The 27,074-nt window shown below is 42.5% G+C and overlaps 1 protein-coding gene across 1 annotated transcript in view; it reads left to right on the top strand.

Annotated features, from left to right (window-relative positions):
* The window catches only part of Dock2 (dedicator of cytokinesis 2), a 558,039-nt gene that overhangs the window by 315,264 nt on the left and 215,701 nt on the right, over positions 1–27,074 (top strand). Inside the window, exon 26 of the mRNA XM_021175778.2 lies at positions 5,626–5,771. Within this exon, the coding sequence (XP_021031437.1) occupies positions 5,626–5,771 (146 nt within the window). The remainder of the gene's footprint in view (positions 1–5,625; positions 5,772–27,074) is intronic.

The following is a 27,074-nucleotide window of genomic DNA, read 5'->3' as shown; positions in this document are numbered from 1 at the left end:
TGCTGAGTTCCGTGATCTCTAAATAGCCTGTGCTGTCTGACTTGGGAGGTGTATTTTGGCCTGTAAGTTCAAAGCGAGGAGAGGCTCATCATGGCAAGGCCTGGAACAGGGAAGTGATGATCTGGTTGTTGTAATTTGGTTATGTTTTCTTGGAGTGATCCATGAGTTGTCACTAAAAAATGAGTTGGGGGAGATGTTAGTGGATTGTACAAGGCTTGTACCTGATTTGGAATATGAAGTTTGTGGGTAGTTATTGATTTCCCTCAGTGGGTGGAATGTGTTTGCTTCGTGACATACTGGCTGAAGGAGGGAGGGAGGTTGGGAGAGCAAATTGCTGACTGTCAGAGTCGTGCCGTGTCTATGGAGTGACTCCTTCTAGTCTAGCTGATCCAGCCAAGTGGCCTTTCACATCTACAGATGGTCCTTGAGCCCAAGGGAAAAAGGCAGCTAAACAAAGCTAAGCCACCCTTGCTGTTCTCAGTCCTGCCTAGTAGAGCTAGGTTTTTAATCAAGGGCTTTCCCAGTGTGCCAAGACACATCAGGGAGAAACAGCGAGCCTTGATGGCCATAAGCTCTCTAATGCCCCAAGAGGGTTAAACTGAGCTGAGTTTGCCTTCCAGTCAATAGAAACTTGGCCAAAAGCCAATGAATTTCACCTTAAGGTCTGTGAAATATTGACCAGGAGTCAAGAGGCGATTAACTAGTGCTGGTGACAAAGTGAAAGGCTGGCTAGGAATGAAATTACAGGTCCAGACATCACAGTCAGGCTTGCAGAAAAGGGCAACCATGTAAAGATGCAACTGGACAACACGCCACCCTGTGCTGTGTCTAAATCTCTTCTCTGAGTTCACCATCTTGTAGAATGCTACACAGTCTCCCCACATGATGGACCAAAATGGGACCTGAAATCAGAGACTGGCAAACGTTTCTCCATCTGAGATATGAGGTTATGGCTTCCTATTTTATGAAAGATTTGTTTGGTTTTTCAATCCCTCAAACTAGTTTCAGAGGGAAGGATCAGATTTGTTACTGTGTGCATTGCGCTCTATGTAGAGGCTCCTGATGGTTTCACAAAGAGTCTGTAGCTGCACCAATGGGTACTACAAAACACAACCTGGGAGCAATAGGAAGTCACTGAAAGATTTCCAGACTGGAAAGACTGTCTATAGACAGAAGGAAGATACCTTAGGACATGAGACTCAGATCATAGAAGGAGCACTCCATCAGTCGGAAAGGTCACAGATTCATGGCAGGTTGGATGCTCATCTTGAGGAAGCTTAGAATCTAAGATGGTACCCAATTTCCTTGGTTGACTGTGATGGGGTGTCTTCACTCTGAGAGAAAGCAGAAGAGAACATATGCACGGGAAGATGTCATGCACAAATATGGTTCATAAGTGACTCTTTCCTCTGGAACTCAGGTTGTGGCTGTGGGCACGGGTAGAAGGTTGGCTCAATGCTCTCTGCAAGGTGGCTTTTCCAAAGGGCAGAGACTCTGTCTTTCTCTCACTGACTGATATGAGGAACAAATAAGAGAAAAGATAATGTTATTTGAAGTGTCCTTGGGCAATAACTTCACTAAAAAGGCACATCACTCTTCAAAGGGGCTGTGAGATCAGGTGCACAGAACCACCTATCATAACCCAGCTTTCTAGAGGAAAAAAATGAAAGCTGAGCCCAGGAATGCTGCATTTTCCTCTGCAGTCACTTGGACAAAGAACCTTTGGATTAAAACACAGAGAACTGGGTAACTATGCAGAGACCTCAGCAGTGGTCTGAATTACAATGTGGACTTGACACCTGCTGGCAGATTGCCCAGCTTTTGTCAGTGTGGGTACCTGAGGCAAGAATCTCACACAGGGATGCGGGCCATGAGACCCATTATCTCTGCCTATGAAGATTCATTTAAGGCTTTGGGAGATCTACCTTTTTAAACCGTTTGTGTCTGTTAGCTTGACAATCAAGCAATGATTTAGAAACACTGCCTCCTGAAGCTTTTACTGGCTAATGTAATTTCACAGCTCCAATTACAAACCAGAAAAAATTATTTCATCCCCCAAACAGAGGAGCTAGACATGTCTCAGAAATCATCAGGGTTAAAGAGAAGACAAAGTCCTTTCTGCAAAAAACAGGCCCCAGTGTTGATGGCTTCCTCAGTGAGAATCTTGCTGAGGCTCAACATCAGCAGCCTCCAGCATCCAGGGATGCTGGGCTTGCTAATATGTAAAGCCTACACCTTTCAGATTGATAGAGTGCTTTTTTTCTGGAGTCTGATCTTCTCTAACACACACATATCCACTTGTCCACCTCCCCTCCTGCCACTTCCATGAGCCTATATTTTATATGGTTGTAGAATTTTGAATGAGGCTTTAATAATGATTTGGTTCAACCTGTTGCCTGACCTTTCACCTCATTATCCCAGCGAGTGAACGGCTACCCAGTGTGTGAACACCTCGAGGGGAGCCTGTCACCAGACTTTCTAAGTGAATGAACTATTTTAGCTCAGTTTTAAGTAGGAGTTGAAGGACAGCAACTTCTCATGAAGATTGTTACTGTTTAAAATTTTTCACCAGGCTTGTCCCTTGAATTTAAATCTCTGCAACAGGGCCTGATAGAGATGCTTTAGAATGTAATTTGAAGCCCCTCTTCCCCGGCCATGCTATGCCTCCTTATCACTCACCACGGTAAGGAGGTACAGTCTTCCGTTTCTTCATTGTTTTGTCATCTGCACAAGTCTTATCTCCCTTGGCTTGGGTGCTGAGAGGTGGTTGTGTCTGGCCATTCATTTCCACTTCAGAAACAGTGCCAGCACATAGAGAACGCCAATCCATATAGCTGAGTACTGACCCAGGAAAGAAATGTGTGTGTGAGTTAGTTAGATTGCACAAATGGGTTAATCCTTTATCTGACTTGACATCTTCCTGCAGGTCCTATTGATCTCATTTTACAAACAATTTCAAGTTTTAAGTCACAAAAGTGCTTAACACAGTGGTTTCCTAACCTTTTCTTGTCTTGATCTGGGGACTGAGCCAAGCACCTTATGTATGCTAAGCACATGCTCTACCCGGCACTACATTCCCAGCCGTAGTCATATTTTAAACTCAAGATAACTGTCTACTCTTAATCTGTCTTTTCTTTCCTTCAAGGTCTTTGGAGACCTTTAGCCTCAACAGAATACGAATGGTTTATGTCAGGAGTAGGAGTCTGGGGTGACAACAGGGGACTAATGAACATTTCTGTCTCTTGTCCTAGCCTACTCACCCTGGCAGCTCTGTGCTCTTGGGCTCTAGGTCTTCAGTTGCTTCAGTCATTCTATACATTGCAGTGACAATGAATCTCCTCAGGGGGCATTTGGTGACTCTCTAGTGTTACTGTAGATCTCCTTTGTTCTTTTAGTTACAAACTGAACTTCTGAAGAGAATGATAATGCTTATATCTTCTGATGGTTTAAAGATAGGAACTGTAGTGAGGTATACCTGGGCCATGAAGTATCCTGACGTTAGAACTACCTATGTTCTAAGGAAGGGCTTCCTTCCTGAAATGATCTTCCCCAGTTTTCCTGTCACCCTGTACCCTAACACCTGCTATTTCCTTTGTCAAATCTGAAGTTTCAAAGGTACTAACCCCTTTTTTAAAAAGCAAACTTCTAAGCAAACATGTAGGACATTTCTTTTCTAGATCTGCAGGCAACAGAAACCTACTTTGGAAAGTTACATCTAAATAAATGTATTGGAAGACAGAGTCATTCATTGACTTTGGAAAAGTTGCGGAATTAGTCAGCAGAGGGGCCAGAGAGAGGGTCCTGAGAGAGGGAGCAGAGACAAGGGCAGGTGGCCTTCTCCATGGGGTTGACAGCTGAATACCATGAGGTCTGGAGTCCCCATACAAAGGTTCAGAGTACAGGCTGTGATTGCTCTGGACCATTCAGTTCCTATGCATACACACAGACCATCAGCAAAATAATATCACCTTTCTCCCCCAGTGGCCAAGAAGAATAACTGAGTTAACTCTTGCCAAATGCTTCCAGTGGTGCATTTGAACCTAGCATATTGTAAGCACTCAACACACGTTAGTAGTTGGTAATGTCATCTGTTAGCATTATAGAAGGGCCCTTAAGATTCCAATGTCAGGGTACAACCCTATTTAGGACCCAACACTCAGCCATTACCCGAAGGAGAGCAGCCACCTTCCAACAGCCTCTGCAGGTTAGAGCCCATGATGGGCTTTCCAGAGTCAGTCAGGACGCTGGCCAGAGATGTGAGTGCAGGTGTTGAGATAGAAACGAGTTGTGCTTCACTTCTTTGATTCAGTTTCTGCCCTTTCTTGTGGTTCATTACTCTGGTCAGATTTTTTTAAGTAGCTAACAGGAATGCACCAGAGCTTATCCCTGAACCTGCAGAAACATGGTGTCTCGAAAGATAAAAGAAATGTTCAACATCTACTGTTGGATTGAATTTAACTGACATTCCGGTGTATATGATTCATGCCTCGGCTCAAGTGGCATCTGCTGAGGATGGTTTGAAACAGTTTGGATCTTTTTCTTTTTCTTTTCTATCTAAAGCTTTTGTTTAAGGGAGATGTAGAGAGAAAATTGTGTAAGACTTTAGAACACCCCAGAAATGTCCTGAGACAGCGCTGTCAAGAAGGATTCTCTGCTCTGAGAAAGTTCTAATTTATTGCAATAGGAAAGCAATGGGCACAGGAGCAAATGGGAGACCATTCAATGTTTTGTAATTTGAAAAATGTCCAACAATAGAATTATGGCTAAATAAGGAAATATGTCAATGATTTGAGAATGTTATAGTAGTTAAATAATTAAGTTAGTTGTTATGCATAATTATATAAAATTTGCTCCAAGGAATCCTGGTAAATGAACAGTACCAAGTAACTAAGCCACCTTTTGAAAAGCAGATATAGGCAGTGACACTGTAGGATTTATTCTACTTATGTATGGAAAGTCATAGACAAAGATCATGACAGTTCATAACCTCAATACAACATGAATCAAAGCAAACACAAAATAAAAATGAGACTAGGAGACCCTATACTGCAGTATTTGGACATATGTATATGTGTGTATGTACATTTACATATTTAAACACATAAAATAAAATAGCTAGATGGTTCTTGAAAATGAGGTTCAGAGGGAAAAAACAGAATTGTGAATCATATTCTAAGGAAATCTTAACCTAACCTTTAATACTTAATTTTTCTTTTCTTTTACAAGGAAAATATATTTGTTAATTATCAACCTAATGAAAAGAATCATATAAATTGTTCAGTTCTGTAACAATGTAAGCATCATGGGGTAGATCTATTATAAGTAGATAGAGCATACTATACTTACTTACAACTGTATTGTAATATAAAGGTGATTGTTTCCATGAGAAATGACAGATGTTTTCTATATGTTCATAAATATATGTAATACGCATGTACACGTATACAACATGTATATATATATATGTGTGTGTGTGTGTGTGTGTGTGTGTGTGTATTGTGTATGTATGTATTCTGTGTATGTGTGTGTGTGTATGTATGTATGTATGTAGTGTGTTTATGTGTGTGTGTAAAACAAAGGAAGCTAGACAGTAACCATACATACCTGGCACTGTTTTGCTTCCAGAATGCCGGGACATTCTGCTTCCTGTCATCACCAAAGAGCTGAAGGAGCTGCTGGAGCAGAGGGATGATGGGCAGCACCTGACTGAGAAGAAGTACTGTGTGGAACTTCTCAACAGCATCTTGGAGGTCCTCAGCTGTCAGGATGCGGTGAGTCCCCATGATGAGGCTGCTGCCCTGGGCTTCAACCTGGGCTCTGCTGATTCAACTGTAAAATACTGATGCTGATGAAGAGCATCTGAAATGTAAAGAAAGAAACCAACACCTGTACAGCAGGGTGACCATTCCAGTGACATATCCCCCATGACTGTGAATGGTGGAGATGGGACAGACAGCTGTTAGGAGTGCAGAATGTGACAATGTGTCATCCTGTGCTCTGGTGGACAGGTTTTCCCTATGTGCAGGCATGAATATCATCACCGCCCTTCTAGGTGATTTACACTTGATGTATCTGTTTTTGCATTCCTGGTTTGCATGGCTACCAAGGGGAGCTTCTACTGCCCATATGTTCAAGAGAACACGCTTGGTGACTTTCATGCTGAAGGGTTTGGGTTTGGTGTCTCTGGAGACTTCTTATAGTAATAGAAAAGGGCAAGACTCTTCCTGCCTCAGCCAATTTTCTCAGGTTTGTGCTCTGGAGAAAGGGTATGGAGTGTAGTTCTCAGAGGGGCAGGGTTGAACCTTCGAAGCCAAAACACATTTGGTTGCCATTGTTTAGTCATTTAGAGACAGACATGGAACCTAAAGGAAGTGTCCCAGTGGAGTGCTTCTGAAGGACAGACCCTATAAAGCTGTGCAGGATGAGCCACAACCTAGACCTGTTGAGAACCTCAAGAGGAAGGGAAGGCTTGGTCAGCTGGTTTGGCTTGACCAAGTGTTTATGGAAAGGTCTCAGTGTACATTGTCATTCAGTGGGACTGGACTCAGAAGTATTGGACTCAAACAATCAAGAAGTCTTTACTGAATATGTGTGTAAGCATTCCTCCCTGCAGGAACACTTCTGTTCCTGAAAAATCCTTAGAGAAGAGCTTTCTGAAGGAACTCTCTGTGGTGGGCAGTAGCTTTAAACCTTCACAAGGTGATATTTCTGTGCTGTTCGTTTCAGATAGTCAGTCATGATTACTGAGAGTCAGCCAATATGTGACTTCTGTTACTTCCTCCTTTACTAACAATACTAATCAGCAGTCTTCTACTTAATTGGGTAAAAACAGAGGCTTGTTTCATTCATTCATTCATTCATTCATTCATTCATTCATTCAGGAATACATATAAAGCACACCAAGTGTGTGCTAGGCATTGGGGATACAAAGTATGGGACAGTTCTTCAAGAATGTGGTTACAGAAATGTAAATAAGCAACTGGAATATGCAAGCTGAACTCAGAATTCCACCGTGTGTTAAGGACATGAGTAGAAAATTCCAGTCCATGAAATCTTGTTCTTGCCCCTAATAATAAGGTTCATTATTCTCACTTCATGAAAAATAGTAAGATTCATAGCCACTTATTAAATAAGGCTAGATGAAATAATTCCAGCTGAGGTGCATCAGACTGTGTGGGCCCTGTAGTCACGGGCATGAAGATACAAGGGCACTGCTACAGCCTTCCTGTCCACACGCTTGTCCCATAAAGAGAGAATGTGGAAGCTGAGAACTTGAAGCCCCAACAGTTCTCCGGGGCTTCATGAGACTGGGATGACAGAGTTTCTAGGCACATCTGCTTGCCAGCTGTTCGGCTGACATGGGGCTTTGCCTTTGAATCCTCATTTATTGTTCTTTTAAGGTGGAAAGGAGTTTGGTCTTGCAATATAAGGATGTGGGAGCTGGCTCTCCACTTCTTCAGAAATATCTTAATTCTTCCTTTCTGTTGAACAGCAATTTACAATGGTCCTTTACAGTTTATTATGAAAAAATGTCATAGATATTTGGGAAATGGTGGTTTGGAGAATCACAACTGCAATGAGCACCCCTGTTATTCTTATTCCTGACGGTAGGTAGTGCCCATTTCATTTTTACAGCTACTGAAGCTCTGTCCACCTCAGGGGAGTGGCATCCCTCCAAGCTCTGCTCAATATATGGTCATCCTTTTGCAACTTTGGTAATATCACAGGCCCTTCCTCCCTTCTGTGAGAGGAGACTTCTGTTTCACCTAGCCTCAGGACACAGGGCTTCAGAGCATATAGAGAATAGGAGGCCCTGAGTAACTCCTGGGCTGAGTGTGTAGGGGTATGGCGTCAACTTCCCAGTCTAAGTTGCTTTTGTAATGAGATCCAGCTAGAGACTTGGCTCACTCCTCTCTCAGGATGAGCCACTGAGTATTAGATGACTTACAAATAGCATCACCACTATCAAGTTAATGCAAGTTTCTGATGTGGCAAGCTTTACCCCACCTCCTTTTCTGGAGAAGAAACCATGTCCCCGCCAGTGTCTTCTATGACTCTGTGGGCATGAGCACAATGAGCCAAACTGTAGGTCAGAAATCCCAAACTATCTAATCAGAATCTCTCTTGTTGTAGTTGGTTGTGACTCCGAGGGCAGACTTCAACACTGAGGTCCCAGCCCAGGCCTTGGGATTTTAGTGCTAAGAGGCTGGAGGAGGCACTGCACTGAGAAGTTGCCAGGTACAGAAGGGCAGCTGCAGACCAGGGTTCCAGTGCAGCAGCCCCCAGTCTTTAGTCTACTCTAGGGGTCTGGAGGAACCCTGAAGCATGGTTTGATCATCAGGTCTGGAGTCTGGGGTCTGATGCCTGATGGTTTTCTCTCATCAAGTACACAGGTGGCTTCTATGCTGTAGGCCAGCTGAAGGCCATGCTGGAATGCGACCCATTCTAATTTCCTTCAGTATTTCCTTGAACTAGAGCAGTGCTTCTCAACCTTCCTAATGCTGCAACGCTTTCATACAGTTCTTCATGCTGTGGCGACCCCCAACCATAACATTACTTTCATTGATACTTCATAACTGTAGTTTTGCTACTGTTGTGAATGGAAATGTAATATCTAATATGCAGAATGTCTGATACATGACCCATCAGTTAGGAACCACTGAACTAGAGGAGTAGCTAAATTCCCTTCCAGTTCTTTACTTCCTTAATTCAAGAGCCCTGTCCGATCTGCATTTAATAATCCCCAGAATAACAAAGACTTCCAACGGACTCATTCTACTCCAGGATTCATTTAGACAGGGTAGCAGTAAAGCGGAGCATGTAAAGACCTGTCTTTGAAAATCCAGATGTATGAGCAACAGGGTTTTATGCACTCATTTAAAAAAAAAAAAGGAAATCATTACATCTGGAGGAAAAATGGATGCAACTGGAAATCACTATGTCAAGCGAAATAAGCCAGACTCGGAAAGATGAGTACCGAGTGCTTTCTCGCACGCTAAACCTAAATTTAAAATCATATCTACATATGGATCACTATATTTGTGCTTATATATGTGCTTGTAGGTTACAAAGCTAAAAAGGGGGATCATGATAAGGGAGGAAAAGATTGTCAAGGAGATGAAAAATAAGGTAATATATTTATAATATATTTACCATTGCATATATAATGGGAAAGCAGAAGGCATGATTAACTGGGTGGGAACTGGAGGGGGGAGGGTCACACCGAGGGCAGTGGGGGAGTAGAGCGAATGGGACAATGTATAATAACACATATGTCTGAGGTGAGAGCCACCTTCAAAATCAGTGTAAAAGAAGGGAGGGAAGGAGCCCAGACCATGGGATAACCATACTTGTTTTACACAGGGGCAGACAACACATAGACTTTGAAAGGAAACACATTTAGAAAGGCCACCCAGACCAAATGTCCTCAATTTTTTCTTCTGTTTATTCAGACCCACTATGCAGACAATAGGGCCAGTTGTTACTGATTCTTAGTGGATGCAGTACAGCAAGTCTTTGTACCAGCCTAGGCTTAGAAGATGACCACCGACTGGAGCTAATTCTGGGAAGAGCTATGTACGGCAGTACAGCAGTTAGAGTGTCCCGCAGGACACCAAGCTTCTCTCTGGGGCTGGGCCTGGGGCTGGAGGATGGGGAAGGATGCTTACCTTCAGTTATCACTGTTGAAGTCATTAGAGCCCCACCGGGAGGCCTGACAGGTTCTCTGTAAGCCTGGGTGGCCTATGGCACGGTGAACCATCTTAGCCTGGTTAGGAGGATTGAAATTGTTATTTATTTAGATAATACTGCTAAATCTCCTCACTCAGCCGCCATGCCTACACCTAGCCTATGAAAGGTGCCAGCTCAGGTGTGGAATGAGCAGACTGGCTTCTATTTTTGCCATCTCCTTTTACTTTGTCACTGAGCAAGTTTGGCCATCAGCTCCGGTGACCCTTGAAGATGGTTTCCCAGAGATCTCATTCTGTACCTCAGGGCCATCTGAGGAACTCAGGTAATTTAACTTGAACTGGATGGGGTTGTTTTTGTTTTTGTTTTTTTTTTTTTTGCCTCCCCCGCCTAAACCAGGGCATTCGTTTTTACATCTCATTTCATGAGGAGAACAGAGGGTGACTGTTTCATGCCTCATGCAGCAATCACAGGGGTAAGGGTGAATTTGCATTCTTCAAAAGGGAAAAGGCCACTCATTCCTAGGATGAGGTATCATGGTGCTTGCAGTGCCCAGAATCACCGTTTTAAAAAGAATGAAAGGTTCCATGATCTGCACCTTTAATCCAAGCACTGGGCAGACCGAGGCAGGAGGATCACCTGCTAGCTCAAGACCTGCCTGGGACGTAGACTGAAGCCATGTCTAAACCGTATCTTTTCTAAATATGGGGTTTGTGATTGTGTTTGCTTTAGTCTGTTGGCTGTGCCTGGATGTGAGACGAGGAAAGTGCTATGCTATCCTACACAGCTCTAGTCTTTGATCCCTCCCCTGCTTCAACACTGGGCAGACGAAATCCTGCAACAACTGCAGCTTCTCACCTACAACATCCTTGCAATTCCCCATTCCTTCTCTGTAGGGAAGATCCCAAATTTCTCTTAGCTTTAGAGATGTTCAGAGTTTTCCCAATTCCATCCCCACTCCTTCCCAACCCTCAGAGAGAATTAAAAAGCTCCCTTATCTTCAATTCTGCTTTTTTTTTCTTTCCTGTGTAGCAACTGAGATGGTATTCCTGTACCAACTCTTTTGTGTTACTTCTTCTGCAACCCTCTCAATGCAAGCTTGGAGCACAGATGCTCAGAGCACAAGTCTCATCCTCCAAGTCACAGAGCTGACCTGGGGCCACATCCTGCTCCCACTTCATCCTTCTGCTCCAGCCTGCAGCGTCCAAAGCTGTGTTATGGTCCTTTCTCAGCTCCAGTCCCCTCTGGGCATTGTTTGAAAGTGGCCACTGCTCTGCTCTTCACCTAGCTAAATCCTACCCAAGGCTAGATCTGAAGTCACATGAATGTTGCTGTCCTTGGGAATCCTCCTCTCTTCCTGTGCTGTGATCCTCGGAGCCACTTACCTGCTCTGTTGTGTACTTGTGTGGTCATACCCTGAGGGCTAGCCTGTCTGCGTGCAGGACTGAGGTGCCCTGAGATAGAGACTGGCTACACTTGCCTCTTCCACTGCCATCCCAGTAGCAATTGGCCCCAGAGGCTGCTGGGAAGGAAGATATGTTGTGTGCACAGCACCCTACCCCACCCCAAACAATGAATGACAGGACAAGATTGAACTGATCTCTCTCTCTCTCTCTCTCTCTCTCTCTCTCTCTCTCTCTCTCTCTCTCTCTCTCTCCCCCCCCCCCCCTTCCCCCCCCCCCCCCCCCCCCCCCCGATTATTTTCTTTGCTCTCTTTGTACATCAGTTGCAAAAGCTTACATCTAATCCTACCTCCCTACTGGTCTGCAAAAGACAATTTTGTTTTATCAAAAAACAAAACAAAACAAAACAAAACAAAACAAAACGTATCCAGTTTACTTTAGACCACTAAACTGGTTTTATTTAGTGACTCAGGAACCAGGCAATGTTCTTTCTGAGCATTAGAAGGAACCCCACTGCATGTGGCTGAGCATCTGGTTCTTGCAGGGTTGCTTCAGCTGCCTTAGAAACAAAAGGATGCGGAATGCTGATTGGTTATTTTGACATTTCTTCAGGGTTACTCTTTCCATAAGGATTACAATGGAGGAAGGGAGTGGAGGGAAGGTTTTATGAAAACTTATACTAGCCGAACTCTTGCCAATTGGTTGTTCTGACTCTCCTGATTTTAATGGTCTCTTTAAGTTGCTGTTGTTGTCTGTTGTTGTTGTTGTCTGTTGTTGTTGTGGTGGTGGTGGTTGTTATTGTTGTTGTTGTTGTTGTTGTTGTTACAGGGCACTTCGTATTGACTGTTTGGTCTGCTCTATTGGGCTCCGTGCAGGAGCCCAGTTCTGACCAGTGTCCTTCTTACTTTCACCCAATAATTTCTTACACGTTGTCCTCATCTCCTATTCCCATTTCTCAGAGAACCTAGAGCTGTGGGCAGCCTGCCTGGAAGAAGGTCAAAGGAGGCTGCTTCTGCCTCTTGTCATTACCATTTAATTCCTGGGAATCAATACTGCCCTGCCAAAGTAACAGGGTTTTTCTAATCTACCTGCCCTGATTCCTTTCCCCAGTATTCAGATAAAGGGCGTGGAGGCCGGGCTTGCTGTGGGGCATCCCACAATGCAGTTCATGGTCACCACTGTTCTGCTTCTAGAGTATGAAATGTGCCCTCCTCCCCAGCTGCGGTGATAGCTTTTCAGAAAGGATGACTCGGCTCTTGTTAGTCGGTATCTGTCACATACTGAAAGGGAGTTCATGATCCTCCTTTTGCTACGGAGGAAGCTAAGTCTCAGAAATCAGTGAGTTAGCACTCCAGCTAAGACACCAACTCGAGGGAAATTCTTCTCTCTCACCCCAACTCACATCTTCCCCCACTGCACACACTAGCATTGCCATCTCCCTAGTATTCTTGCTCTAAAGGTCAGCGGTCATACTTTGGAGCCAAGGCCACACTCCTGGCTTATTCCATTACTATTTGGGTGTTCTTGGTATGTGTAGGAATGTATATATGATGTCACCCACGACCATGGTAGGGGAGAAATCCTACCTTCACTTCTTTTAACTCTCAAATCTTGGGGAATCATCAAAGTTCTCATTAAAAATGAGGTACACTCCTCAGCAGTACAGGATTATAGGGATGAATGGTTATGGGATAATCCAGCACATCCCAGGCCTATAACACACACTTTGTGATGTTTTCTTTCTTCTTTAGTTTATTTTCTGTGTTCGTTATTACAGGCTGCTTTGAAAACAAACATGTAATCTTTTTAAGGCCAGTCAAGGGCCAAGTGACCTGCTATGGGAATGACCGACAGAGATGGAGTCCAGGGAAAGCTGTAGCCTCATTAACCTGGAAGGCTAGCTCCACACAGGCCTGGTGGTAGCTGGTGTTTTGGTTCCTCGTTGGCCAGTAGAAAACTTGCCAAGGCGCAGTGAATGTTGCTTTTGGGTACAGCTTTTAGCACCAGGGCTCAGTCCTCCTAGGAGTTCTTAAAGGAAAGTGTGATGCTGCTTTTGAGGGCCCCTTTAGAGTATTCCAGAACCTCCAAATGTGTGAAAGCCATTCTACCAAGTATGGACTCTTGGAATTCGCTTATACCAATTCCTGGGTGTCATATGTTGATCTCTTAGGAAGTTTGTGAGACAATTGCTAAGTAACTACCATGATTAAACATTTATTTATGTCTATAATTAAACAGACTACATTAAAATCAAAAGTAGTAGGTACTCAAAGCATCCCTAATTAGCTTGTAAGGTTTTATTTTTATCTATGTACTTAAGATTATTTACACCTATTGTGTCTGAGTGACAGAAATTCAATGGAATGCTTGGCTACTGTGCCTGGAAATCAGAAAGAAAATATTTAAAGGGAAAAAAATCCTGATTAAACATTATATATTATGGCTAGCATTTAAAAATGCATTTCCTAGGGAAGCAGTTCACAGAAGTCTACTTGCATACCACAGACAAGGATCCGGAGGGACTACCCTAACCCTCCAAACAAACAAACAAACAAACAAACAAACAAACAAACAAAAGCCAACCAAACCAACAAACAAACCCCCCAAAAAACCAAAGTCTGGGGGTGCTGCCTAGGTACACTGGCCCTGTCTGGATCTGCTGGCCTGCACTAGTTCTCATAGAATTGGTGGAAAAGATTGCCTTCCAGGGATGCATTGATTTGAAGAAAAACTAAACATCCAGCCTTAGGCCATAGAGGGGAGCTATGGCTCATTTCTTGTGACAGTGCTCATTGATCAGCTCTGGCCTCTTCCCTAAGAGTACTGAAGACTCTGACTTTTGTGGGTCACTGCAAAAAGGAGCCTAGAAATTAGGGAAGGGGTTGAGATAGCAGGTTTGCTATGTCTCCTCTAGAGGTCTCTCCCTACAGGTGTGGGAAAGTCGGGTGTGAAGTGGGGCTTATCTCTGCCCTTAATGACAAGATAAACATTGACTTTTACATTAAGTGGGCACTGGTATATCCATTGTTATTGGGAAGAATTTACACTGGCTCCTAAAGAAATGAGCAAATTATGAGAAGCAGAATATTTGAGGAGTCTGAAAGTGTTTTCCTTAAGTATCCATCTTAAAAATTGAAAATAGATTCTTCTCTCATAACATACATCCTAACCGCAGCTTCCCCTTTCCCTACTCCTCCCAGCTCTTCTCTCAGCTTGCCTCTCCCCCGAAAGCCACTCCTCCTTCTGTTTCCTTTCAGAAAGGTGTGGGGCCTTCAAGAGACAACAACCAAACAGAACAAAAAAAGATACATTAAGCCTCTCACATTGAGGCTGGCCAGGACAACCCAATAGGAGGAAAATAACAGGCAAAAGAGTCAAAGACATGCCTGCTCCTATTGTTAGGAGACCCACAATAACACAAAAACTAACATCCATAATGTATGTGAAGGACCGGTGCAGACCCATGCCAGCCCTGGGCTTGATGCTTCAGTCTCTGAGAATCCATGTGAGTCCTGCTTAGTTGACTCAGTGGGCCATATTCTCCTGAACTCCAAGGGGAGGGACCCAATGGAGACCTCTCCACCGAATGTCTAGCGGTGCATCTCTGCACACACTCTCAGCTGCCGCCAGAGGAGGCCTCTCTGATGATGAATTGACAAGGTCCTGACAGGTAAAGTAGAATAAGAGCAACTTCGGGGTGGAGGGACCACACACGATTAGTAGAAATGCAGACTCTGACTCCAGCGCTGCTTATAGTACTCTCATAACACAGGGCACTTTTGATTCCAGGTTGCAGGGATGCGTCCCCATAGACTAGGTAAGCAATAATGTATTCAACAAACCCCAGCTGGATGTCCCGTTAACTCTTCCTATGTCTACCTGGAGGTAGACTCATATCCTCCAGGTTGAAGGTTCAGTCCTCATCTGTCCCTACTTCTGAAGCGTCAGAAGTAGGAATAAACTTGTTTTACTTGTGCTTCTGGACTGACACATATGAATCAGGGTTCCCAAACACCCTCCTTTGATTTCAGTAACTACTACAATTCAGGGAGGCTCTGGTGTTTACTGCCTTATTAAAAGGGATGGCGGTATTAGGATCCATATAGTAAGGTATGGGAGGATGGGTGCTGAGATTATGAGTTCTGTCTGAGAACGTTGTTTTTTAGAACAGTGGCTCTCAACCTGGGGATCATGACCCATTTTCAGATGGTATATCAGATATCCTTCACATCAGATATTTACATTACAATTCTGGACAGTAGCAAAATTACAGTTATGAAGTAGCAAGGAAATAATGTTATGGTTGTGGGGACGGGGGGCGGGGGTCACCACAACATGAGGATCTGTATTAAAGGGTCATAGTGTTAGGAAGGTTGAGAACCACTGGTATGGAGGCTCAGCACCACAGGACCCTCTCTGGTATACCCTGAGAAGGACATATCACTTCTATGGCAACCTTGCCCAGACAACAACCTTCATCTAATAGTGAGCTAGTAAATTAGAGGAAGACAAAGTAGCAGATGAGTACCTTCAGAAGTTAAGTTCCCAAAGCTGGTGAAGACGGAAGCCCTGACAGTGAAGAGACTTAGGAAACAGTCACCATGGGCCCTTGAATGGGCTTACAGACCAGAAAAAATGGACATTAGAGCAATAATCATGAAAAATTACAGTTAGATAACAGTTCTCTATTTATATAGAGTCTTAAAGGTGACACTGGGCCAAGGCGATAGAAAAACTCTATTAGTTTTGTAACTTTTAAATGAATAGAAAATTATTTCAAGATGGAAACATTTTAAATGTAGAAGTATTTAAGTGGGGACTTATTCCAGGGAGTTCAGAGAGGAGTGAGTTTCTCCAGGTTACCTGACCCGGTGTGGTAGAAAAATGCTTCTCTGGTTATCTACTAACCAAGGGCTAATCTTACCAGAGGAGTGCACTAGCAAAATGGCCCTCAGCTGCTGAGCTCATGAGGAAGCCAATGGAGTCTCACAGTAGTGAAGAGCTAGGTCCTTGACGAGAGAACACTCACCCAAGACTGAGCTGGGACTGGTGACTTGAGGGACACATGAGTATGGCCCGTTTCCAACCTGCCATGCCACAACAGGTCACGTGGGCTATCTGAATGCCCTGTCCTTACTGCAACTCCTAAGCAAGAGCGTTCAGCTCTCATGTTACCCGCTCTTTGCCTGACAGGCTCAGAAAATCGGGGCTTGGCTTCATTTTCCAGATAGTCACTGAGCCGTTTGTTCTTAGGAGATCCACTTGGAAAATAAGAAGACAGCTTTTGGGGATGCTCCACTAGAACTCTCCAATAAAGTTAATAACCCAATGTGTTCTGTCCCATCAGCACCATCTCACAATGCTTCTGGAAGTGCTCAGCCCCCCCCCCCCCACCTTTTAAATCTTCCATGACCAAAGTTTAAAAGATTTCTTTGCCTACAGCCAAGGTGGGCTCTCCACCCCTACTTAATCTCTTTCCCCAGTCCCTCTCCCTTCTTGTTTCTCTAGGACCAAGGACAGGGTGACAAGAATAAGGCACTTGTCTGGGGATGAGAACCAAGTGCACATAGGTGCCAGAAATCCAGTAACTAGGAAGAGACTGCTGTAACTCTATATAACCTTACACTCCTAGAACCTCAGCACTTGGGAAACTGAGGCAGGAGAATCACAAGTTTTAAGTCATCCTGGGCTCACAGAAAGACCCTATTTCAAACACACATATACAAAATACTTTTAAAAGAAGGAAGCTTAAGTATGGATGCAACAGTTAAAACATCAGTACTAGTGGTTTTATTCATAGTGCAAGTGTTCTTGTATTTAAATTTTAAGATAATAGTGCATTAAATTTTTGTTTTTCTTAGCTATACAGTTCTTTTAGGCACACTTCAATTTTTTCTAGCAGGCAGATGCCTCACTCATCTTTTTCTCTCCCCCTTGTAAAAATATGAGAAAAGAATCTCTCCCCACAATACCAAAGTAGAGCCTGAGAACCTGCTCCTCCCATCCCCTGCAAGGTAGTGCTGTGTCTCTGGAAGAGATCACCCACGGGAATTCTTGCATAAAGTCCCTGGTTGGAAAAAGCTGCCATTTACAGTAAACCTTCAGTGGCTGGTCACTGGCTACCTGAACAGTATATTTTGCATAATACCTGGGTTACATTCCCCCATCAGTAGCAGAATGAATATTGGTCATGCCTGGTCCCAGTAGTTACTGTGGGAACCATGATGTTGATTGTTCTGTGGATATAAATGTGAATCTTTAAGAGATGTGTGTGTGTGTGTGTGTGTGTGTGTGTGTGTACGCGCGTGCGTGTGAGGTGGGGGTACTTTTGAGCCATCCCTATGTCTGCAAGGCCCCAGGCCCCAGATGGCATCTGGGGATAGAAGCCAGGGACTGAACCAGAGAAGTTTCCAGCAAACAGTTAAAAGTTCTAGAATGGACATCTTCTCAGGGATGTATTATGAAACTTTTGTCTTGGAGATTAAAAAAACAACTGATCTAGGAGCTCAAATTGGAAAGGAAATTTACTTCTCAAAATTTCTTTAAGCAGCCTGGCATAATTCGCATGTGTGTGTGTGCGCGCGTGCAAAGAGAGAGAGAGAGAGAGAGAGAGAGAGAGAGAGAGAGAGAGAGAGAGAGAGAGAGAGAGAGAGAGAGAGNTTTTTTCCCTGACCCTCTTTCCACCTGTTTTTTTTACATTCTAGCAAACAATTCTCTTGCCCTCCCACCAGGCTCACATGGCTTTCCTCCTCCTGTCATTTATCCTGTGTTTACATACCCCAAAAGGCGACTTCCTCTTATTTTTGCTTGTCCTGAGGGCCTGTAGCTGGTGATGCACTTCTTGATTCCAGCCTATTAATATATCCTGTCTTGTTTATAGAATTCCTCAATGAGAGCCGCAGCCCCACTTCTTGTCATTGTTCCCTAGGTGACTGGATTCACCCTTTCTATCACCTGCTCTTCCCCTCTAGACATCTGAATTGTGACCCCTGAGAGCTGCACATTACCTTTCTTGACAGGACTTTACCCCATTTCCTTGTCCATTAAGAAACCTTGTGGTTCCTCTATCACCACATTTATAATCGTCTCTACTGCTTTCTGATAATGCTAGCAGCATGCTGGAATTCAGAAAATGGTCATGTGTGGTTTTATACTTGTTCATGTTGCAAATTCCCCTTTCACCTAAAGCAATGCCTTTCTATCTAACCATTCACTGAATATTAACTAGGCAGCTACTATTCATCAGGCAGCAAGCTGAGCCCTGGGAGTGCAGAGGCATAGAAGGTGAGCTGCCCCAGAGACTGTAGTTCCCAGCTCCTTCCAGCTCCAGTCTCCAGCATCAAGTCTACTCAGTATGCTAGGAGGACTTTATCATAGGCCTAAAACTGTGCTTAGTACGGTGGCTATAATGAATTTTCTCTGAGTACTTAAGAAGAGCATCTACTGTCTGATCCACCCAATTCATTCCACACAATGGGATCCTCTATTGTTTCTTGGAAACTGTGGCATAGGCTTTCATTTACTAAAGCTACTCTTCTAAGAGTCTAAGTCTATGGACTTTACAAAGGGAAGGCTAATCTGATCCCACTTTTCCTCTGAATGTTTGCACATCTTGGCATAATTCCACATTTTAAACAGACATTCTATAATGTACCTCTGAGGTTTGATTGATCTTTCTGTCCTCAATTAGTCTACTTCCTAGAAAGACATGCTGACACTAATTTTATTTTTGATGCTCAGCAGAACAAATGAGAAAGTAAATCTGCTGCCACTGCATTAACCACTATATAAAGAGCAGGTACCAACCTTGAGCTCTGCAGTGACCTCAATGGGTTGATGCATCAGTTGATGCATGCATTTCTCATCAAGATCTTATGCCAGTGTATGCATGCTAGCACTGGCCTGTTCAAGCATGCTTAACGCACTAAACTAACCCCTGAGGCTGGGACCACAGGTCCCCATTTCCTCCTCATCACCTGAACAGTGTATGAACCCTGTGTGCACACTACCATTTGTGGCTCGCCTTTCCCATGTCCCTTTTCCCAACAGACAACAAACCCAGGAGCATAAAGACTGCATCTGTCTTGTTCACTGTGACTTCTTTACACAACACTAGACATATATTGAATAGTCAGTAAATATTTGGCTTGTATCAAGTTAAATTCTAGCTGAAAGATTAAGGACATATGGGGTGCATGGATATGCATTTGAATCCAGTGTCACCCCAAAGCAGCTGTGGGATTTTGATGGGAACTCCATGACTATCTGAATTTGTCAACAGTAACTGTGGTAACTGTGACTGTGGTTTCCTCTTTCCTTCATTATCACTCAAGTGAAACACCTCAAAAAATGTGTTTGATGCTTCCTCAAGGAAGAGACCCCTGTTGGCTATCTGAAACTAAATGGTCAGACCTAAGATTATGTACATACAGATAACATTATGCATACTGAGCAGATTTTGTTTATGTATTTAAGGGCATATAGACATATATGTGTGACAACAATTAAAGAACAAGTCGTGCATTTGAATAAGAGCAAGGGGGTTGTGTGGGAAGTGTTAGGGTTAGTAGTACACTTAGAGTTTCAAAAACACTTCTATAAAACAAATCAATGCATTTGATTAATTAGACGACAATGTCTATACAACAGTCAACAATAGTCTTGGTGGAGGTTCTGGTATCCGGAAATGTTTGGCATTAGGGCTTGCCAGCAGCTTTTTGGACATGTGGGTTCTATTTCTAGATTTATGTCCAATAGTCTCTGATTGGAGGCAGTTCACTCAAACACATCTGCCAAAGAATGTAGAGGGACATCGTTTGTCTTCAAACATTTCCATCTAAAGGTTGATGACTTCAGGCGAGTGAGAGGAAGCACTCAATGTTCTGGCATGGCCCTCAAATGCTGAGTTTAACTCAGTCCTTCACTTCATTCTTCACACATGCTTTATATTATACTCCACAATAGAGCCATGTGTTAAAATATTAATTTGCTATTCATGAGATATCGAGAAATTCATATACAAAAATATAACAAGAGGTTTTAGCACAAGTATTAGTGATGAACAAAATGGAGGCTGAAGTAGCTAAATAATCTTCAGCTACAGAGAGATTTTTGTGGTAGAGCCAGAATTTAATCTGTCTAGATCTAAACCTTCTCTCCTACATATCATCAGGAACAAATAAAGACAGAGCACTCCCTTATCTATCCAGTGTGTTCATAAGAACACTTCGGGCATATTAACTGGGAAAGCAGAATACAAATGTCCGCACGCTGCACACAGAGTCTGCATGCATAAATACCTGAGCACATAGCACAAGAATGAGAAGCTGTGAATCCAGGGCTCTCATATGTATGACTCCATCTTCAGTTCTGCTAATGCTTGCACTGTAAATGATAGATGCATTCAAGAAGAATACCCTGCATAATTCAGAGGTGTAATCTGAATAGATAAAGAGATGGCTGGCTTTGCTTGATATTACAGTTTATACCACACATTTCCCCTCCGGGGGGAACAGGAGATGTAGGAATGCTGGCAAGGCTGATACTGTTTATGTCTCTGAAGACAAGAGTCAGAAAAACCAATCTCTGCAGAAGTTAAATATTTTTTCCTGGAGAGAGAGCCAGTCCTTAGGGGAAAAGAGGGTACCTTCATAACTGGGAACAAGAATTACATGATCCAGTAAAGGTCAGAGAGAATATTATAATATTCCTAAATAACACCCCAATTCCAACTATTTATATACTTGAAATCTGTCCTGGAAGGCAAGGTCCAATGCCACACCCTCGTACCTATGCGTTTGATGTTGATAACGAAGTGGTGCATACAAGAAAAAAGGTTCCTAACATCCTTAATCTTAGTAGATATCTTTTGGTCTTTTGCATCAAACTCTAAATTGCTAAGATATCAAGTAGACTTGAACAATTCTCTTTCATTTATCCATTCATTCTTCCATCAGCCTGAACTATCCAACCATCACTGACAAGTGATGGTCATGTATTTATGTATTTATCTGATTATTACTAATAAATATCAGAAAGTGAGACCAAAGCATCTTTTGGGAGCTCCCCACATCAATGCTGATAATCAGATGGGGTTTGCATTTATGTCTCACACTCCCATGCTTTGTCTAATGATGATTCAGAGACAGAGAAAAGCAATGTCTTGCTTTGAGAGGCCACACTGGGTCAGCAATGTGGTTGGTTGAAGTGGCAAAAGTTGGAGAATGTTTCTTGAGGTCTTGAGTTGTAACAGAACAGATGCTGTCCAGACCATCTCACTTTAATGGGGGTGGGGAGGAACATCTGTTTCTGCCATGGTAGCTTTGAAAGGATCCAAAATCACCCCAGATCTCAGAACACGGAAGGAGGATGACTACTTCCAAATATTACACACTCCTCTGCAAGAAGCCCTTACTGTTCTTCCAGGAATGAACACGCAGGTTTGGTTCAGAAAGAAATTGATTATAGTCATTAACTAGGATGACCTGCTGCTGATTGAGCATTCAGAGGAAAGACTTTCCTGCCCCCTGAGCTGGTAAGGGAAGGATTCACTACATGGAAGGGTGTTGTCTTAAACCTATGCGGTCTTGTGGATTCTGCCACAATCTCTGCTTGATAAGTCTTATGCTTATATATTTTGGTTTTTGTTCTTGTTGGCTTTTTGGGGGGGTAGGGATGTTTGTATGCCTATTGGGGTTTTATGTTTGTTTGCTTTTGTATTTTTTGTTTGTTTGTTTTGCAAAGACAGAGAGACAGAACATAATTTTGGGTGGGTAGGGAGGTGAGGGGGACATGGGATGAGTGTAGGTAGGAGAAAACATGGTCAAAATATAGTCTGTGAAAAATTATTACTATTAAAAATTCAAAAACTTTTTTTTGAAAGAAGTGACACTGAAAACTTAGAAATGAAGAAGCCAACTTCTTTTTACATAAAAAGCCCCAGAATAGAATTAGAAAATTTTCAACACATCAGGAAAAAATAAAACTACATATAGCTTTCTCTAATTTACCATGGGTTTATAAATTGATTACATAGCAAAGAAACAGTAGCGGAAGTGGGGCATAACTACCTAAATGTTACAGAAGGAGCCAGATGACGATGGTGCGATCAGTAATAAGATAAGGCTTGATCTATGATCTTAAAAACTCAAAATTTGCAGGAGGAGAAAATTAACCAATATTAAAATGAAAAAAAAATCTCTTTGTGGGGTCAGGAGAAATAGAGAGAGTGTACCTCTGTAAACAAGGAGAGATGCCTTTTGTTCGCAAAGCTTGTGTTTTCAGCACCACGGACAGGGTCACAGCAGTACAGAGTGTTCTTTATAGCCATAGCTTTCTGGGGAAGGCTTTAATTACATCCATTCTGAACAGAAAGAACAATGGTGATGTGTTTGTGTAGGGGCAGAGGAAACCCATCCACTCTTCAACTTTATTGGCCTTTTCTGGACACTTCTCACGAACTTGAGATTGGCATCCTTCTTTAGGCTTGTCCTGGCAAAAGAAAAATAGTTCAAGGCGCAGATTCTAAAGTCTCTGTTGCTGGCAATTTCTCTACAGACACTGGCATAATCGATCCTTAAATGGACTAGTTAGTGAGAGCACTGAGTTCTACCTGGGCATAGAGATGTCCCCTGACTCCAGGCTTGGAGTCTTGTCTGCCTAACTTGGAAGAAATTTGTAGGAAGAGCCTGTTGTAAAAATGTGAGAGCCATAGGGTTTTAATTTGGGGAGTTCCTGCTGTGGAAACTCTTATCAGCCATTGCTGAATGAGTTGCTGATACCTATGTTCTGTCGCTGGAGGATGTTAGGATGATTAGGGGTATTTTCACTGTAGTACAGAGAGAAGATGGTGTTGATTTTCAACTCCTCTGTAAGGTCAAGACCAGCTTAAAAATAGTCTGTACCCAGAAGCTTCCAGATTCTTCACTCTGGTTCCATCCCCCTCATTCAAAGAATCACTCCTCATTCTCTTAGCCATGACTATTTTCCTCCTAGTACATCTCCTAATTAAATACGCTCTGTGTCTACTTGAAACAATCCTAGCAATTACTCAGTATGCATAAGCTACCCATGCTAGGTGTTGAACCTAAAATAGTGACGTAGACCCAATTCATATTCTTGAAAGAATTCTCTGATGATGCTTGCACGGGAGTGTGAGGGGGCAGGCAGAGGCTGGGGTAGATTATAACCTGCTCCTCAGAGGTGCTTCTTTTCTTAGCACTCTTACTAAGGGCTACTTGTAACAGGAGAGTTAGATTTGGGTCATGAGTACAATACTCACTATGGAACTTCAGGTATCAGAGTTACAGTTTGGAATATGGGGGATACTGCTCATGTCCACAGGCACCCACACAGGTTCCACCATATGACTAAAACTGTGAAGGAGTGGAGACAAAAGATGAGGATAAAAGGGCAAAAGAGAAGCTGAGTGGAGATGAAATTCAGTAGTCAATGAAGGGGAGCAGGAAGATGCATCCTGGAAGCCCATCTTTGATAGTTTTCTGGATGAGACATTTCAAAGGTCTTCAGCATCATGAAGTCCTTTTGTTTCCTGTTCCCATGGATGCATGCATTTGCAAATATATCACCTACCAAACAAGCAGCATGCATTAAAGATTAAGTAATTTGTTTACTCATTAATAAAGATCAATATCACATAAACATTATTCTGAGTTTCCCGACCAGCAAAGTTAAACAGGTTTCCTTGTTCTTTGTGTTCTCTTTCCAATGAATCTTGACATTTTCAGTAGCCCATGCAAGAACATTGATGAGGGATGAGTATGCAGTTTCTGTTAAGTTTCTGGGAGTATTATAAGTAACCTACAGATCCCATGGTTTATGGTAGAAAGCTCAGAGCTGCAGGGCTATTTGCCCTTCGGATTCATTTGCATTTAAGCTTTGAGAGTTTATGTTTCAGACAGTTTAGATAAAGAATCCCAGAGTATTTGAACATAGATGGCAGATCAGCACCAAAAATGTGAAATAAATAATTGGTACTAATAATTAAAGCTAGCAATTGCTTAAGTAACTGTTTAAAGATGAACAGGTCATTAGCTAAGACTCAATTATGACTCAGTTCTTACGTGATTGTATTGATTATCTTTGCACTGAAGGGGATTTTCTTTTTAGTAGTCTTGATGCACGTGAGATGGGCTTTCAAAAGTAAACATGTCTCAGCCAGTTGCTTTGCCCAAGGAACTTTGAAAATCAAGAAGCAGAACCTCAGATTTGATGAACTCAGGCTGACAAACCTGTTTTTAAGGTAGAGCAGTTTGGAGTTGCAAGTCCCACGGTCATGTCACACTTGTTATTCTTTATCATGTGTCAGCCGCTAAGTTTGTAACAAGATGATGGTGATGACAGTTCTCCTTCTCCTCCTCCTCTTCCTCCTCCTTTTATACATGGTCTCACTATACACCCCTGTCTATCCTGGAACTGACTGTGTAGACAAGGATGGCTTTAAACCCACAGAGATCTGCCTTCCTTTGCCTCCAAGTGCTGGGATGAAAGGCACGCACTACCATACCCAGCTGCAATAAGTTTCTCAGTTTGGGAACATATAGTTTGCTTGTTCATTTGGCTATTATAAACTGTGAAATGTTGTTATAGTTAACTAACACCAGAAGCAAAAGAGCCTTGCAACCAGAAAGACATGGATTCACCTCCAGCTCTATCACCCACAGCTCTGTGCCTGGACCAGTCATATACATCTCTCTCTCTCTCTTTCTTCACTTGCAGCATGGAAGCCAGTGCAGCAGATATGTGAGCTTGTCCTCAGAATTCAGAGAGATTGTGCACATGAAGTACCTACAATGTCTGGTGTATAGCAAATGCTCACTATAAATTGAATGATAATAACTGGAGTAGTTCTTATTTTACACTTTAAAATAGGATACATTTTACTTATCTCAAAATACATCGAGATAAGTATAGAGCCCACAGCCCATTGCCTGGAATGCAGTAGAAATCTAACAACTGTTAGTTGCGGTCTGTACTCACATCCTTTTATTCAGCCGTTCATGAGTGACTCTTATTTTGAAAACCAGATCACAGATTAGAGCATGTTAGAAGTGTAGATGTGCATATGTGTATCTGTGGTTTCCTCCAGTATTCAATCATCAGCATTAAGTTGTTGGAATTATACATTTAGAAGGGTTTTATTTATTTTGTTTTATATTTTATTTTATTTTATTTTAATTTTTTTCTTCTCTAGGCTGCAGCTTGGAGATTCCAGTGTGTTTTTAGTAAAAGCTCGCAAAAACAAAAACAAAAAAACAAAACAATGCACAAGATCTGCATAAAGCAAGTGCTTTGCTCTAAGCACAGTGCGATTTCTGTGGTTGCTGAAAGTGATGGTATTGTTGTGTTCTCTCCCACCCAGATGATTTAAGCAGGTTTTGTTTTAATCTGTCAGGAATGGAAGTTAAAAGCAATTTGTAAATGGAATACAACATTTTAGAGTTCTGCCATTTAGAGAAAAAAAGTAACTCATGTTACTTTGTTCCACTTTGTTCCTCTGTCAGAAGAGTGATGTTAACAATAGCCACCAGGGTGTGGGACCAGGGTTTGTCTCTCGCCTCAGCATGGTGCGAGGTCTCAGAGCAGGTATGGTCAGGGAGGGCTGTCCCAGAACTTCACCACTGAAAGGAAGTCTGAGGGCTGCCACAGAGCACTGCCCTCTCTGAGATGGATCCACTCTGACTCTTGTGAGTACAGGCTGCTCTTTGTTACCCTACCACTGGGAAAGAATTCTCTTTTTCTTCTAGTGGTCAATTATTGTGAAACTTTTCAGTGAACCACAGCACATACATTTTTTTCCTTTAATATCATATATTTCCCTCTTTCTCCTTCTCAGACTTCAGTGTTAACAATTTCATGCACTTTCCCAGAATTTTTGCTTTAAAGTGATATATATATATGTATATGTATATGTATATGTATATGTATATGTATATGTATATGTATATGTATATGTATATGTATATGTATATGTATGTGTATGTGTATGTGTATGTGTATGTATATGTATATGTATATGTATATNTGTGTATGTGTATGTGTATGTATATGTATATGTATATGTATATGTATATGTATATGTATATGTATATGTATATGTATATGTATATGATGTATATGTATGTGTATGTATATGTATATGTATATATATATATGTATCAGTGTTTTGCAGTCTATTACAGAGTTCTCCAAATCAAGCTGTCTTTACCTTCTATTCCATTGTGTGGGTTAGACATGATGCATCAAACAGGGTTTCTGACTTGGGAACTCTTATGCAACTTGATACCTAAGGAGATGGTACACAAAGAGCTTTCTACACAAATGTGTATCTTAGGATGTGCTTCAGATAAATTTGAAGGGTGACTTTGCTTCTTCCAAGACTCTTTCCCTTCACAGATGCATTCCTAGAGAAGTACATAGTGGTCAGCTTCAAGCCTGGACTAGAATCAGGCAGACCTGTACTGGAGTGGGCAAACTTGGACTGGGATCAGGCAAGCCTGCACTAGATTGGATAGGCTGAGACTGGGACTTGGATGAACTTTTCTCTAATGTGTAAATAAATCAAGAGCCTAATTTTTCTCATCTGAACACTTGGAATACAGAAGCATTTATTTCATTTCATAGATGCCTACAGGATTTCCCAGCTCATAGGAAACTGGGTACCCACATCCCAGGGTGCAAGAAGCCCTGCATTTAGGGGTGGTAGGTTTAGTTGATGTCTGCAAAGTACTTAGAAGAATATGCAATGAAAGAAACCCTCAGAAAGTTTTATCTATCAGGGTTAGAACTAGTCAGTATTTCTCAGCACAGTTCTGGCAGTGTGGTGACATTGTATCTAACATATAGATGAAGAAACTAAGGCCCAGAGGGCCAGGATCATTTAGATCAGAGACAGCCAAGGAGAGAGCATGCCTAGTGGAATCTCTGTAGTGTCTGCAGTGAGATGCGGTTTTTGCACAGCACTGC

Source organism: Mus caroli, chromosome 11, assembly GCF_900094665.2.
Source record: "Mus caroli chromosome 11, CAROLI_EIJ_v1.1, whole genome shotgun sequence".
Lineage (NCBI taxonomy): Eukaryota > Metazoa > Chordata > Mammalia > Rodentia > Muridae > Mus > Mus caroli.
This window is presented reverse-complemented; position numbering and strand designations above follow the sequence as displayed.